We start from the raw sequence: 13168 nt of genomic DNA, 5'->3' as shown, positions 1-13168 counted from the left end.
CATTTATATGAAACAGCATAGAATACACCCTAGCCCCCCCCCACCCCTTCTTTTTAAGGCATTTTCCTGTAACTAAAAAAAATTTGTTTGATAGATTTTTTTTAAATTTCATATCAGATGGGGTCATACTGAATATCCGTTTGATAGATTTCCTTTTTTAGATTTTGAATTTCCCGCCATGTACAAAGACGACTATTAAAGCGGTGAGGAACAATTTTGTGAAGTGTGCCGCTGCATTTTACACAAATATATATCGGCGAAAACGAGTACGGTAAATTGTTAAAACTTAAATTATTCATTTATTACTCAAAAACTTAATATTTATCATTAAAATTTTTTTAATGACTGTGAATTAATTAAATTCAGATTTAAAAAAAAAGTTGTATTTTGTGCAATAGATTAAAGTTTTATTCACAAAGAGAAATTTCCTATCCTACTCACCTGGGAAATTAAAAAAGAAGTTAGGGAAAGAGGTATATTCCTAGAAAACGATTTTTGGGCCCACCCCCTCCTATTAATTTTGTACATGGATCCTACAGAAAGTGTCTTAACTTAACCTAACCCGTGGCCGCAGCGCTTGGCCCCCTACCCTGTCCTAGCCGCAGCGCTCAGCCCAGAAAGTGTCTTAATTAACCTAAACCGTGGCCGCAGCGCTCGGCCCAGAAAGTGTCTTAACCTAACCCTAACCTAAATAATAATAAATAAGTACTAATTTACTAATTTCGTAATGTACAAATTGATAGGAGGGAAGGGCGGACCTGGGCGGAGGGAGTCCAAAAATCGTTCACTAGGACAGAACCGGCAAAGATTCTGCAAGCTTAAAAAGGAAACCAGGTAATATCCTAGAGAACGAATTTTGACATGGCTTTTATTGGTCATGTGGCCGCAGCGCTCGCCCCCCTTGCCTGTCCTAGCCGCAGCGCTCGGCCCCCTAGCCTTTCCTAGCCGCGACGCTCGGCCCCCTAGCCTGTCCTATCCGCAGAGCTCGGCCCCCTAGCCTGTCCTAGCCGTAGCGCTCGGCCTAGAAATTGTCCTAACCTGAATATACCAAAAAGTGGTCATGCACAAAATTATTAGGTGGGGTGGGGGTCCAAAAATCGTTCTCCAGGACAGACCCGGAAATGAAACTTAAACGGTGCAGTGATACGTTTAAAGATGACCCTCAATAAAATGCCCTAAAAGAAAACCAAGAAGTGAATAAAAAGTATTGATAACCTCGTTTTTTCAGATATTTTTCAACTCCATCTAGAGGCACAATGGGCGACAAAGTTGATATGAGTCTAGATGATATTATCGCTAACGACAGGAAAACTTCACAATATTTGAAAATATCTGAAATTAATATAAATCCTGACAGGAAGCAATGTTAACATAATTCTAAATTATACTGCTGCCCAGAGAATGATTGGGTCATATTTCTGACCCTTCTGACCATAAAAATATTAATTTCATGAAATGTCTGGTCAATGAATGATCTGTTGATTTTTATGAGATTATATTTTCACCCCCTTCCTTTCTCCATTTTTACCTCAATTCAATTTTATCTTCCCTTCACTTCAATTTTGCAACAACATAAAACTTTTTCTTTTTTTCCGCAAATTTTTTATTTTTGGTCAAAAGTAAATTGAAGAGAAAATTTATTTTTCAATGTTAAAGATAAATTATCATCTCAATTTAAATCAATTCTATAAATTAGACAATAAAAATTCAACCTCGAACTAAAAATGAGATAATTGTGACGTATGTTGGCTAATAGGAAATCCCGGGGCGGAAGTCGCGGTGCATCTCGTGGTGGTGGAGGAGGCAGATATATCTCTGGTAGGGGCGGAAGGGGAGGTTCACGCGGCGGACAGTCTCCAGGTAATAAATAAAATTCGGTTATTTCCTGAAAACGATTTTGGACCCCCCCTCCGGCCCCTCCTATCAATTTTATACATGCATCTCATATTAACCCTAGGATTAAATTGGTCATGTGACCGCAGCGCCCGGCCCCCTAGGGAGCTCGACCCCCTAGCCGCAGCCACTGACCCTGAAAGGATACTAGTTGAAATCTAGGTCATGTACAAAATTGTTTGGATGGAGGGGGGTCCAAAAATCATTCTCTATGACAGACTCGAAAATTATGTGTTCGGCATTTTACCGCTGAATGAGGATTCTTTCACTATAAAAAGTTGAAATAACTTTATGACACTATAATTTTGGTCTTCAATGAAAGATTGAGCCAAAATATTAAATAATTTTAATGTATAATTTGTAATAATATGAAAAGTTTTTGTACTGGTCTTGATAAAAATTTTTTTTGTTTATAAAAAGCTCGTTCACAAATCATTATTAAAAATAAAAGTAAATTACAGTTCTAATCAGAAAGACACGGAATTAATTTACAATTTATCAGACGACTTTACAATCAAATTTTACAAATATGATTGATGAAACGATAAACACTAAATAGCCCTAGTCCTGCCATTTCAAAATTGGGTCTACCTTTTTTGAGCATTAAAAAATGACATATGTAAAGTCGCCTGATTAACTGCCAATTTATTTTCATTTACATTGAAGAAAATAATTCCAAGAATTATTCTAATTTTTTTGTTGAGTAAATTCGGGAACAATAATACAGGGCGGCCAAAATGTACGGATTGTACGGATTTTTTATTTTGTAACCCTAAAATTGTACGGAATGTACGGATTGTACGGATGTACGGATTTTTTTCTTCAAATTGTACGGATTTTTATCCTGGAAATACCCCGTTTTTTTTTTAATTTTCACTCATTTCAGCAAATTTTTCATGAAAATTTCAAAAAATAAATCTCGTTAAAATGAAGTTAGTTTAATTTCTTTTCTGCATTCTAAATAATATTAAATTGTATAATGTTTCAATTGAGTGACAATCAAAATTCATTCATAATTTTCGAGATCCCAGAAGTGTTCATTTGAGAATATGTTCCAGAAGTGTTCATTTGAGAATATGTTTATCTATCTGTCTATCTGTCTTGCTATCTGTCTAGCTAACTGTCTAGCTATCTGTCTAGCTATCTGTCTAGCTATATGTCTAGCTATATGTCTAGCTATATGTCTAGCTATCTGTCTAGCTATCTATCTAGCTATCTGTCTATCCTTCTGTATATCTATCTGCATGTCAGTTTATCTATCTTTTTATCTATCTGTTTATATATCCTATCTGTCTCTCTGTTTATCTATATGTGTATGTGTCTATCTGTTTCTCTGTCCATCTATCTGTCTGTCTGTTTATCTATCTATCTATCTATCTGCCTCTTTATCAGGTCTGAGAACATCCTCTCAAGTTTCCACCGTTTATCTGTAAATCTTTTAATTTTTAGTTTAATATTAAATTTCTTTTAATTGAGTATGCAACCCCTGTACCACGCTATTTTTAATTATATTAGATCCTAAATCTACACTCCACTCTTTCTAATTATAACTTTATTGTTTGATTGTTAAATGGCCTACTCACCGATCTAAACAGTTTTAAAAACTAGAATCAACGCTCTTTAGTTCTCTAGTTCTCTGGTTCTCTGGTCCTCTGGTTCTCTGGTACTCTGGTTCTATGGTTCTCTGGTTCTTTAGTTGTCTGGTTCTCTGGTTCTCTGGTTATCTGGTTATCTGGTTCTCTAGTTCTCTAGTTCTCTAGTTCTCTAGTTCTCTATTATCTAGTTCTCTAGTTCTCTGGTTCTCTGGTTCTCTGGTTCTCTGGTTCTCTGGTTCTCTAGTTCTCTATTATCTAGTTCATTAGTTCTCTTGTTCTCTTGTTCTCTGGTTCTCTAGTTCTCCAGTTCTCTAGTTCTCTAGTTCTCTAGTTCTCTAGTTCTCTAGTTCTCTAGTTCTCTAGTTCTCTATTTCTCTAGTTCTCTAGTTTTCTAGTTTTCTAGTTTTCTAGTTTTCTAGTTCTCTGGTTCTCTGGTACTCTNATAATATTTTCAAAAATGGTTTTATTTTTCTGAAATGTACGGATTGCAGGGATTTTTTTCGAAAATTGTACTGATTGTACGGATTTTTTCGAAAATTGTACGGATTTTTTTAAAAAATGTACGGATTTTTTCAAAAATATGTACGGATTGTACGGATTTTTTTTCGAAAATTGTGCGGATTGTACGGATTTTTTTTCGAAAATTGTACGGATTGTACGGATTTCTTCTGAAAATGTACGGAATTTTGTACGGATTTTTTCAAAAAAAGTTTTGGCCACCCTGATAATAGCTTCATATTCAAATCTTCTCTCGTCAGGGCCCTTTTAACTTTTTTAATGATTACGAACTTCGCTTAGTTTGGATTTTTAAAGCTTATTTTTTGGCAAAAGTTACTCATATGATTAAACTTAAAATCCTTCGAGTGAAGATTTAACTAGAATGCTGTCATAACTTAAATGATCGGTACCCTTCAAATCTTCTAAAGTTTTCAGCTCTGAAAACGATCTATTTATCAGGTCGACGATCCAGTTTTCCTCCACGAGGAAACAACTTTGGAGGAGGAGGATATGATGCAAGACGATCCCTTCCGGTCACCACATCAGGTACTACAGTCTTACCCCCCCCCCNCAATCTTAACATATATCTCTCTCTATATACCTATATCTACCTATCTAAACATATTTATCTCTCCATCTATCTATCTAAACATATATCTCTCACTATCTACCTATCTAAATATATATATATCTACATTTACATATCTAAACATATATCACCCTCCTTTTACCTATCTAAACACACATCTGTTTAAACATATATCTATCTATATCTATATATCTAACCATATATCTATCTCTATCTCCCTATCTAAACATACATCTATCTAAACATATATCTGTCTCTATAAACCTATCTATCTTGTATCTCTATTTTTCTAGGACCTGGTAAGCTATTGATCTCTAACCTGGACTATGGAGTTAGTGAAGGAGATCTGTACGAACTGTTCTCGGAGTTCGGGAATATTAAGATGGCAATTGTACACTATGACAGGTAAAGACACGTGGCCGTTTTCTAGATCTTGAGGCCGTTTTCTTAAAACCCCTCCCCCACCTCTTTGGAAATCTTTTTTCCCCCAGAAGTTATAATGAAAGTACAAGTCAGGAAATACGCCAAATGAACCATCTTTTTCTAGAGAGATAGATTAATGTGTATTTGTTAAAGGGAGTGTTCGCGAAAAATGAAAGGGGGTATAGGCTTAATGCGATAAAAAACGCTTTTGATCGCTACTAATCTTACTTCTATCTGTTGCGTCTATAAGGAGAAAATTGTTAAAAACGTCGCATACCGAATAACTTAGCGGCCATACAAATTGAGAAAATTGCAACATACTACTAAGACCGTAAAAAATCAATTTAATTTCAAACAAATCATTTAGATATTAAAACCTATAGTCATCGATTATCTTTCGCCACATTTGTATATAGTTTATATTTTATAATATTTTATTTTTGTAGAAAACGTTTTCAACGGATTTCAAAAATTGTGAGTGTTGTGCGGCATTCTTAGATAGTTGCGCAAGCGACAAGAGAAACAAACAAATTAATTAAAAAATACTATAAAATATAAACTATATTAAAAATGTGGCGAAAGATAATCGATGACTATAGGTTGTAATATCTAAATGTTTTGTTTGAAATTAAATTGATTTTTTTACGGTCTAAGTCGTATGTTGCAATTTTCTCATTTTGTATGGCCGATAAGTTATTCGGTATGAGACGTCTTTAACAATTTTCTCCTTATAGACGCAACAGATAGAAGTAAGATTAGTAGGAGTGGAATGAGATAGATTAATGTGTATCTGTTAAGGAGTGGAATGAGATAGATTAATGATTTGTTAAGGAGTGGAATGAGATAGATTAATGTGTATCTGTTAAGGAGTGGAATGAGAGATTAATGTGTATTTGTTAAGGAGTGGAATGAGATAGATTAATGTGTATCTGTTAAGGAGTGGAATGAGATAGATTAATGTGTTGTGCAATGAAGAATAATCAATTTAAATGGAAAGTCCGTTTCTGATCTGAGTAATTAAAAAATATGTGTTCAGGCCATTATTCAAGGAGTTGTGGGAATTCAACCTGGCTACAAAACAGTGGAGAAAAATCTTAATACAGGTTGTTGATTTCAGAATATTTCCAACTAAGCAGTGCTTAAGATCTGGTTCCGTTGGATCCGTATGATTTTAGCTTCCAGGATCCGGATCCGCAAAAATATGCAAATCCACGAATCCGTATCCAAGGGGCAAAATATCAACTATAAACTTTTTACTCACAAAACCCAAATCTGAACTGTTGAAAAAAAAAGAAATTATAAGATATAACATAAAAATAAACGAAAAAAAATTTGACAATTCTTGCTTATTAAAAAAAAATTCAGAAAATCTTTAAGAAATGCTCCTGATCTGGATCCGCATCAAAATTAAATTGATCCTGAGCACTGGAACTAAGACTAACTCTTTTTCATATACACGTAGGTTGGGAGGGGAGGGGGGGAGGGTAAGAGATAGCCAACAGCTTTAATTACTTCCCATTACAATGATCGTGTTCTTTAAAAAAAGTTATTTTTTCTGTTAAACAAGACTTTAAAAATAACGTTTTAGAGCTCCGGCGGTTGGGTTTTACCGGGTGTCCCACGTCATGTTAGATCGTCAATGGGTCTAAATTACAATTTTTGGGACTAATCAGAAAATTGAAAAAGGCTAATGTAAAAATATTTTTGCAAAAAATGCTAGGTTTTTCGAGTATTATGTTAAAGCTTGGAGATAATCTAATATGATATGGGATGCTCTGTATGTTATGTCTGTAGTTTTTATGCATTTGTCTTACGATAGACTTACTTTAGGGAGATATTCCGGACCAACTAGCTAGTCATACTGCAGAAATTCATCCCGTCCACAGGTATACCTGACCTATATTTAGAATATACTCAGTGCACACTCAGCACAGGTATACCTGACCTATACCAAGTACACAGGTATACCTGACCTATATATAGAATATACTCAGTGCACAGGTATACCTGACCTATACCAAGTACACAGGTATACCTGACCTATTTATAGAATATACTCAGTGCACACTCAGTACAGGTATACCTGTACTATACAAAGTACACAAGTATACCTGACCTATACCAAGTACACAGGTATACCTGACCTATACCAAATACACAGGTATACATGACCTATACCGAGTACACAGGTATACCTGACCTATACCAAGTACACAGGTATACCTGACCTATACCCAGTACACAGGTATACCTGACCTACATATAGAATATACCAAGTACACAGGTATACCTGACCTATACCAAGTACACAGGTATACCTGACCTATACCCAGTACACAATACTAATACAATATTATCTTGGATTAACCTAGACTTTTTATTCAACAATTTTTAGTAACTCATGAATAATAGATATGTTTAAATGCTAAATTAAATTGATAAAAATTGTCATTGAATTTTTAATATTCAGAACACTTAAGAGTTAATTTAGATTTTTTTCTCAGAGGTTTTATGATTGTGTATGGAGGAACTGGTTCACCTTTTGGTACAACAACTAGTGATAAATATTCTTTGTCATAAAATTGTTAAAACTTCATTTTTGTCAATAAATATCAGGATGTTTAGTGTGAAAATTTGCAAATCTTGTACTGTACATTTAATATGTACTGCTTAGGTCTGAAACAGTACAACGGAGTACCTCTTGACGGGAAACCTATGAGAATCGAGATCACAGGTTGGACATATAAACATTAAAGAATTTAAAATTTAAAAATGAAGATAATTCGGCATTTATTTTTGCTCTTTTGCATTGAGTTAATAACCTTGTTTCTATTCCGTTTATCATATAAATCGTTTATTTTCATTTATTCCCGGGGTAGGGGGAGGGGGGGAATTAAAAAGTCTTTCAAGCTCCTGCATACATTTCTAATAAACCTCTGTACCCCCTAGACATGCCCCCCCTAGGGACCTAATATATTAAACTCACTTTTATATTCTTGTCTTATCAATTGACAATTTACCCATTTTATGATAATTTCTCAAATTCTTTAATTAGACTTAAATCTTATTTTCAGGGTTTTATTTAAATCCCATTTCTGAGTATAAGATTTTGACCCAGAGTTAAGGAGAGTATTATTTAATTATGTAAAGTTCACAGAGTTGGGAAAAGGAGGAGCAAGGTTGGATAATAAAATGTAGACTATTTAAATTACCTACCCCATCTTCTACTTTAATATGTATCGTATTAATTCGTTAAAAGCTAAAATTCTTTTTAAATTTTAAATCGGTCCATTTCGCATTTTTTATTTGAATTTTACTGTTTCCTTTTTTAGATTTTTACTTCATTTAAATTAAGAGCCAAGGAAGATATTTTTACTTCATTTAAAGTAAGAGCCAAGGAAGAAAAGAAAGTATCAAGGTGGCTGATCGGAATGTTTTCTGCAAACGGTCCATCTGTATTCTGTAGGACTTGAAGTCTGGACTTAATTGTTCTTAAATTCGGGAGTTAGCATAGATATCCATTTTGTGCAGACCTGGTTTGGTTGATACAATTCCTCTTCGATATCCCGTGGTGGTTTTATCCTTTTAATTGAGGGATCAATTATTAATCCACAAATTTAATAGTGTCCACATGGGATATCAAGATCATGTCTTCAAGATTAACGATCCTCAAAAGTTCTTATCTCTGGTCCTAGTTACTTTTTACTTGTGGGGTCGTTCAAAAAAAAAGGGGACAGCCTAGAGAACTGAATATGATCAATATGTCCTTTAAACTTCGGCTAGTTATTTAGATATTTGGAGACGTAGTCGGGCTTTCTATGGTATAGTTCAACTACTTCTCTCTCGGTCATAAATTCCTTCCATTTGCTGGCTAGCAAATAAAAAAATTTCAGAGTTTTTTAACCTTTAAATGTTCAGGATCAGAACGTGAACTGGCTCAGAACTCCTACCCTGCCCCCTTCAGACAGATCGGCGGCGGTGTCGGGCAAAGACGCGGCGGAAGTGACCGGCGCGGCAGCAGCAGAGGAGGGCGTGGCAACGGAGGAGCGCGGGGCAGAGGCTCCAGTGCACCACGTGGAGCTAAGAAGGAGAATGTCGTGGCTCCATCCAAGGAGAAGCTGGACGAGGAGATGGACGCGTACATGAGTAACAAGGCGTAGTTCAGGAACATACTCCTCATCCTTCTTGATAGTTTGCTGTTCGTTCTTCTAGATGGTTGGTTGTTCGTCTTTCTAGATAGTTGGTCAGTCGTCCTTCTAGATAGTTGGTCAGTGTCCTTCTAGTAGTTGGTCGGTCGTCCTTCTAGATAGTTGGTCAGTGTCCTTCTAGTAGTTGGTCGGTCGTCCTTCTAGATAGTTGGTCGTTCGTCCTTCTAGATAGTTGGTCGATAGTCCTTCTAGATAGTTGGTCGTTCGTCCTCCTTGAATTGTACAGGAGAATACTCTGTTTAATGTTATGCATATTATTTTGTATTCAGTCGCCACAGATTTTTTATCTAATTTTTTAAACACCTGAGAGGGCGCTCTGATGTTCACATGTAATTTGACCAATAAAATAAACTTCTTTTTTTCATTTTAATTCACGTTTGAATTTGTTCTTTGCATTTCCTAAAAATGAAAATTCTGAACTAAAATAAGGTTACAGTTTGAACTTTTTTTCAGATTAAAATGTTTATTATAAAACATTTAGCGGGGCAACCTGACCGTACGTACAAGTAAGTACTAAAATATTGTACACATGGATGTACGTTTGACAGTAGTAACATAAATAAAAAATTCAAATTTGCCCTCTTGAGTAACATAGGATAGGTGGCATATCCATAAAATCAATAGTTACGATGGAGAATGTTTTCTGACAAGTGTAGAACGATTTTTAATAATGTTGGTTATGGTCGGTACCAGTAGAGCTAGCGGAGGCAGAAAGGCGTATGATATTTTTCAGGGGAGTGGGGCGAGGAATAAATTAAATTTTGCGTGCGAAGCGCGAAGAAATTTTGTATCTCTTCCTGGCAAAAAATTTTCAAACCTCGAATTTTTTTTTAATCTATTTTTTATCCAGGGATAAGGACGTCCCCCCCCCATTTCCAGGGGGGGGGAGCGTCCCGTCTTTCCACACTTAAGCCGCCTCTGGCTGTTAGCCACAACCTCCTTCCCTTCCATGCCAGAAATTATTTTTTTGGTCTTTCGGTAGCCATGAGCCACAACCGTTCGGTCTTCAATGCCACAACATTTTCGTCTTCCGGCAATTATTACTTTATAAATGGTAAATTTGGTGCATTCATATTTCAATTTTCATAAATTCAACCATGTCATGCAAAAGATAAATATAAACATACTTTTAAGTTTAAACTTTACTAAATGATAAATGATGATTCCATTTTTTGTAAATTAACTGCTAAGATTATTTTAACTACCAAAAATAAATAAAATAAAAATAAATTCAAACACTCCTCTAAATGGCTCATTATGAACAGTAAAAATGATGCACAAAAACATACTCATCTAGTTTAAAATGCTCCCGAGGTTTGCACTGTTTAAAAAGAAAATTGTAAAACAGAATCTTTTTTTGTAACGAAAATCAGTAACGCCCAGGTATTGACAGTTGATTGTATTACTATTTTATCTCTTTTGACTACCCCAAACAATTTGTCTTGGTACCCACAATGTGTAATCAACTGAACACAATTTATTAATTTTTAACTTACTTTTAAATTTTTTAAAATGTATCATCTTTTGCATAATGCGGCTGGATTTTTAAAAATCACAAGTTGGACGCACTAAATTTATCATTTAAAAACGTTATAATTGATTTATTATCTACAGCTTTTAAATGTCAATTTATTTATTTCTGATTCTTGTTTAGGTTTCGTGGATTTAGGATGGTTGAGATAGAGCCCAGAGCAAATGAACCGAGACCTAAGGAATATATTAAATATTTGATTTAATTTTTAAAGTGTTAATCGGTAAAATACAAAATTTTATTCATCAATAGTCAGTTGCTTATGATCAAGTTCATTTGAAGGTGGATCCAGGTCCTGGTTCCGGATTAAAAATGGGAAATGTTTGGCAAAATAAACTTATATTTAACAAATAAGAGATCTTGAAGTTTTTAAAAACTCGCATTTGTTTCCAATTAAGTTTGAGTTTCCTGAACCACTCGTTTTGTTTGTGTTTGGTTAATACTTTGTGAAAACTTCTTGATGAAAAAATTATTTATAAGTACCAAAGTTTCAGTGTAACTGTACCTTAGTGCAAAAATGCATTGATTGATGTTTTCTGAAATACTTTACCCCAAAAGATCGGATTCTTTTGTTAGCCATTTTGGGGGTTAAGTAAGGTATGCCAAGTACCATTTGCATTTTCCCTCAAAGCTTCGAAAATGATTTTTCCCACACCTTAGCGGGGCAATTCCGAAACATATATACCACATTTCAAATATTTATTTATATATTAGGCTCGCAGCGGACATAGAATTGTTTATTACAACGGTAGAATCTACTCCTTCGGCGGTTACAATCCGGCGGTCGATGCAGAGGACGACGAGTTAAGCAACGATCCGTTTTGGGCAGAATCAAGGTGCCATTTAAAAAGAAAAGATATTGAAATAAGATCTGAGCTGAAAACTTTAGAATGGTGGATATCGAGATTAATGTTTGATCCTCTCTTTTTATTGATATCGAGACTAACCTAATCTTGTACTTGTATCCTGAAAAGTGTATAAAATCCATCCAATCAGAGTCGCGTATACGAAGCCGATAAATTTTTAAATTTGCGCGCAATTTAAGATTAATATACAGAAACGGGAGGGACTCTCTTATTTTTATAAAACCGGTTTTTCATTTTTCTCTACTATATCCAAGAAAGAACGGTTTAAGAAGAAAATCAAAAGTGTGTCCATTGGATACTCAGATTAAGTAATCGAGATTAAGGATATCTCATTCTAAAGTTTTCAGCTCTGAACTCAGAAATTTTATATTTTTCATCCCAGGGGTGTACTGTATATTGGGGTAAAAATAGAAAAAAAATGGGACATCGAACGGCAAGTTTTTCATTCTTCTATCTATCTATATATAAATTTGGCTTGTCTGTCTGTTTGTTTGTTTGTTTGTTTGTTTGTTTGTTTGTTTGTTTGTCTGTATCCAATAAACGTCAAAACGGCTGAACCGATCGGGCCCAAATTTTTNCCTGGCAAGGTTGTGTTCCAAGATGGTAAAGTGATCTTTGTTAGACATGGATCTCAGTTTGTCAGAGTCAGCACTTGCAGGATTCAAAAAGCAGGATGTGAATTAGCAAAGAAGTCAGTAGAGGATTCTCTCAAAGATCCTGATCAATCTCAAAGTTCTTGCAAAGATTTTGAAATTGATAAAGTACCGCAATCTGTTGAAATGTACCCTTTGGGAGAGGACAAAATAGAAGCAGATCTGAATGAGACAGTTCAAGAAATTGTAGGCGATCCAATCAGATCAGATGCAGGGATGACCCCAGTTGAGGATGTGATAGAAAGCTCTGAACAAGGCAGAGTAGATAATAGAAAAATTCTTTTGAGAAGAAATGATAGGATTCGTTTTAAAGAAGGTCAACAATGGGTTGATGCTACAATCACTGGAAGAGGAAAGTGCACTGGAAAGTACAAAAACTGGTTCAATGTAAGAAGAGAGGATGGCAAAGAAGACCACAGTGTGGATCTACAGACTGTAGATTATGAGATGGTGGAACCTCCAGAGATTGAGCATGCAATGGTAGTGAACATCCCAAGAGAAGAACAGAATACTCCTGAGTGTCTTTTGGCTAAAGAAGCTGAACTTAAAAAGCTGAAGGATTTCAAAACTTATGAGCTTGTTCAAGATTGCGGACAAGAGAAAATCTCAACCACTTGGGTAATCAACAATAAGGGATCAGAAGTCAGAGCAAGACTAGTAGCAAGAGGGTTTGAAGAGACAGATGATATCCCTAAGGATTCCCCAACATTGGGTAAAAGCTCTTTAAGAATGTTATTGGTGATTGCTGCTGGAATGTGTTGGCAGGTGGAGACAACCGACATAAAAAGTGCATTTCTTCAAGGATCTGCAATTGACAGGGACGTATTTATCAAACCACCAAAGGAAGCTAATGTTTCTAGAGGGTCTGTGTGGAAATTGAATAAATGTCTCTATGGTCTAAAAGATGCTAGC

The 13168-nt window shown here is 35.3% G+C and overlaps 2 protein-coding genes and 1 long non-coding RNA gene across 3 annotated transcripts; all 3 read left to right on the top strand.

Annotated features, from left to right (window-relative positions):
- Positions 1-229: 229 nt before the first annotated feature.
- LOC111708562 (THO complex subunit 4) lies at positions 230-5776 on the top strand. Its single transcript, XM_023481981.1, has 7 exons — positions 230-271; positions 744-834; positions 1229-1306; positions 1757-1860; positions 4446-4532; positions 4869-4980; positions 5761-5776. The coding sequence occupies exons 3-7, from the start codon at positions 1257-1259 to the stop codon at positions 5774-5776; spliced, it is 369 nt and encodes a 122-aa protein (XP_023337749.1). The 5' UTR covers positions 230-271; positions 744-834; positions 1229-1256.
- A 252-nt stretch (positions 5777-6028) lies between these two features.
- On the top strand, positions 6029-7568 carry LOC111708567 (uncharacterized). Its single transcript, XR_002766688.1, has 3 exons — positions 6029-6101; positions 6829-6884; positions 7503-7568. It is a non-coding gene; the product is annotated as an uncharacterized LOC111708567 (long non-coding RNA).
- A 60-nt stretch (positions 7569-7628) lies between these two features.
- LOC111708565 (THO complex subunit 4-A) lies at positions 7629-9658 on the top strand. Its single transcript, XM_023481984.1, has 2 exons — positions 7629-7732; positions 8917-9658. Exons 1-2 carry the CDS (start codon positions 7660-7662, stop codon positions 9156-9158), a joined length of 315 nt encoding a protein of 104 aa, XP_023337752.1. The 5' UTR covers positions 7629-7659; the 3' UTR covers positions 9159-9658.
- The last annotated feature ends 3510 nt before the right edge of the window (positions 9659-13168 follow it).

This window comes from Eurytemora carolleeae, unplaced genomic scaffold (assembly GCF_000591075.1).
Source record: "Eurytemora carolleeae unplaced genomic scaffold, Eaff_2.0 scaffold681, whole genome shotgun sequence".
Classification (NCBI taxonomy): Eukaryota; Metazoa; Arthropoda; class Copepoda; order Calanoida; family Temoridae; genus Eurytemora; species Eurytemora carolleeae.
This window is presented reverse-complemented; position numbering and strand designations above follow the sequence as displayed.

What these genes read in the sequence shown, in the direction of transcription:
- LOC111708562 (XM_023481981.1), top strand. Translation starts at nt 1,257, where the DNA reads ATGGGCGACAAAGTTGATATGAGTCTAGATGATATTATCGCTAACGAC. An exon ending in ACGCGGCGGACAGTCTCCAG is followed by an intron (nt 1,861 to 4,445) that starts GTAATAAATAAA and finishes TCTATTTATCAG; the next exon opens with GTCGACGATCCAGTTTTCCT. An exon ending in CCTTCCGGTCACCACATCAG is followed by an intron (nt 4,533 to 4,868) that starts GTACTACAGTCT and finishes CTATTTTTCTAG; the next exon opens with GACCTGGTAAGCTATTGATC.
- LOC111708565 (XM_023481984.1), top strand. Translation starts at nt 7,660, where the DNA reads ATGTACTGCTTAGGTCTGAAACAGTACAACGGAGTACCTCTTGACGGG. An exon ending in TATGAGAATCGAGATCACAG is followed by an intron (nt 7,733 to 8,916) that starts GTTGGACATATA and finishes TTAAATGTTCAG; the next exon opens with GATCAGAACGTGAACTGGCT.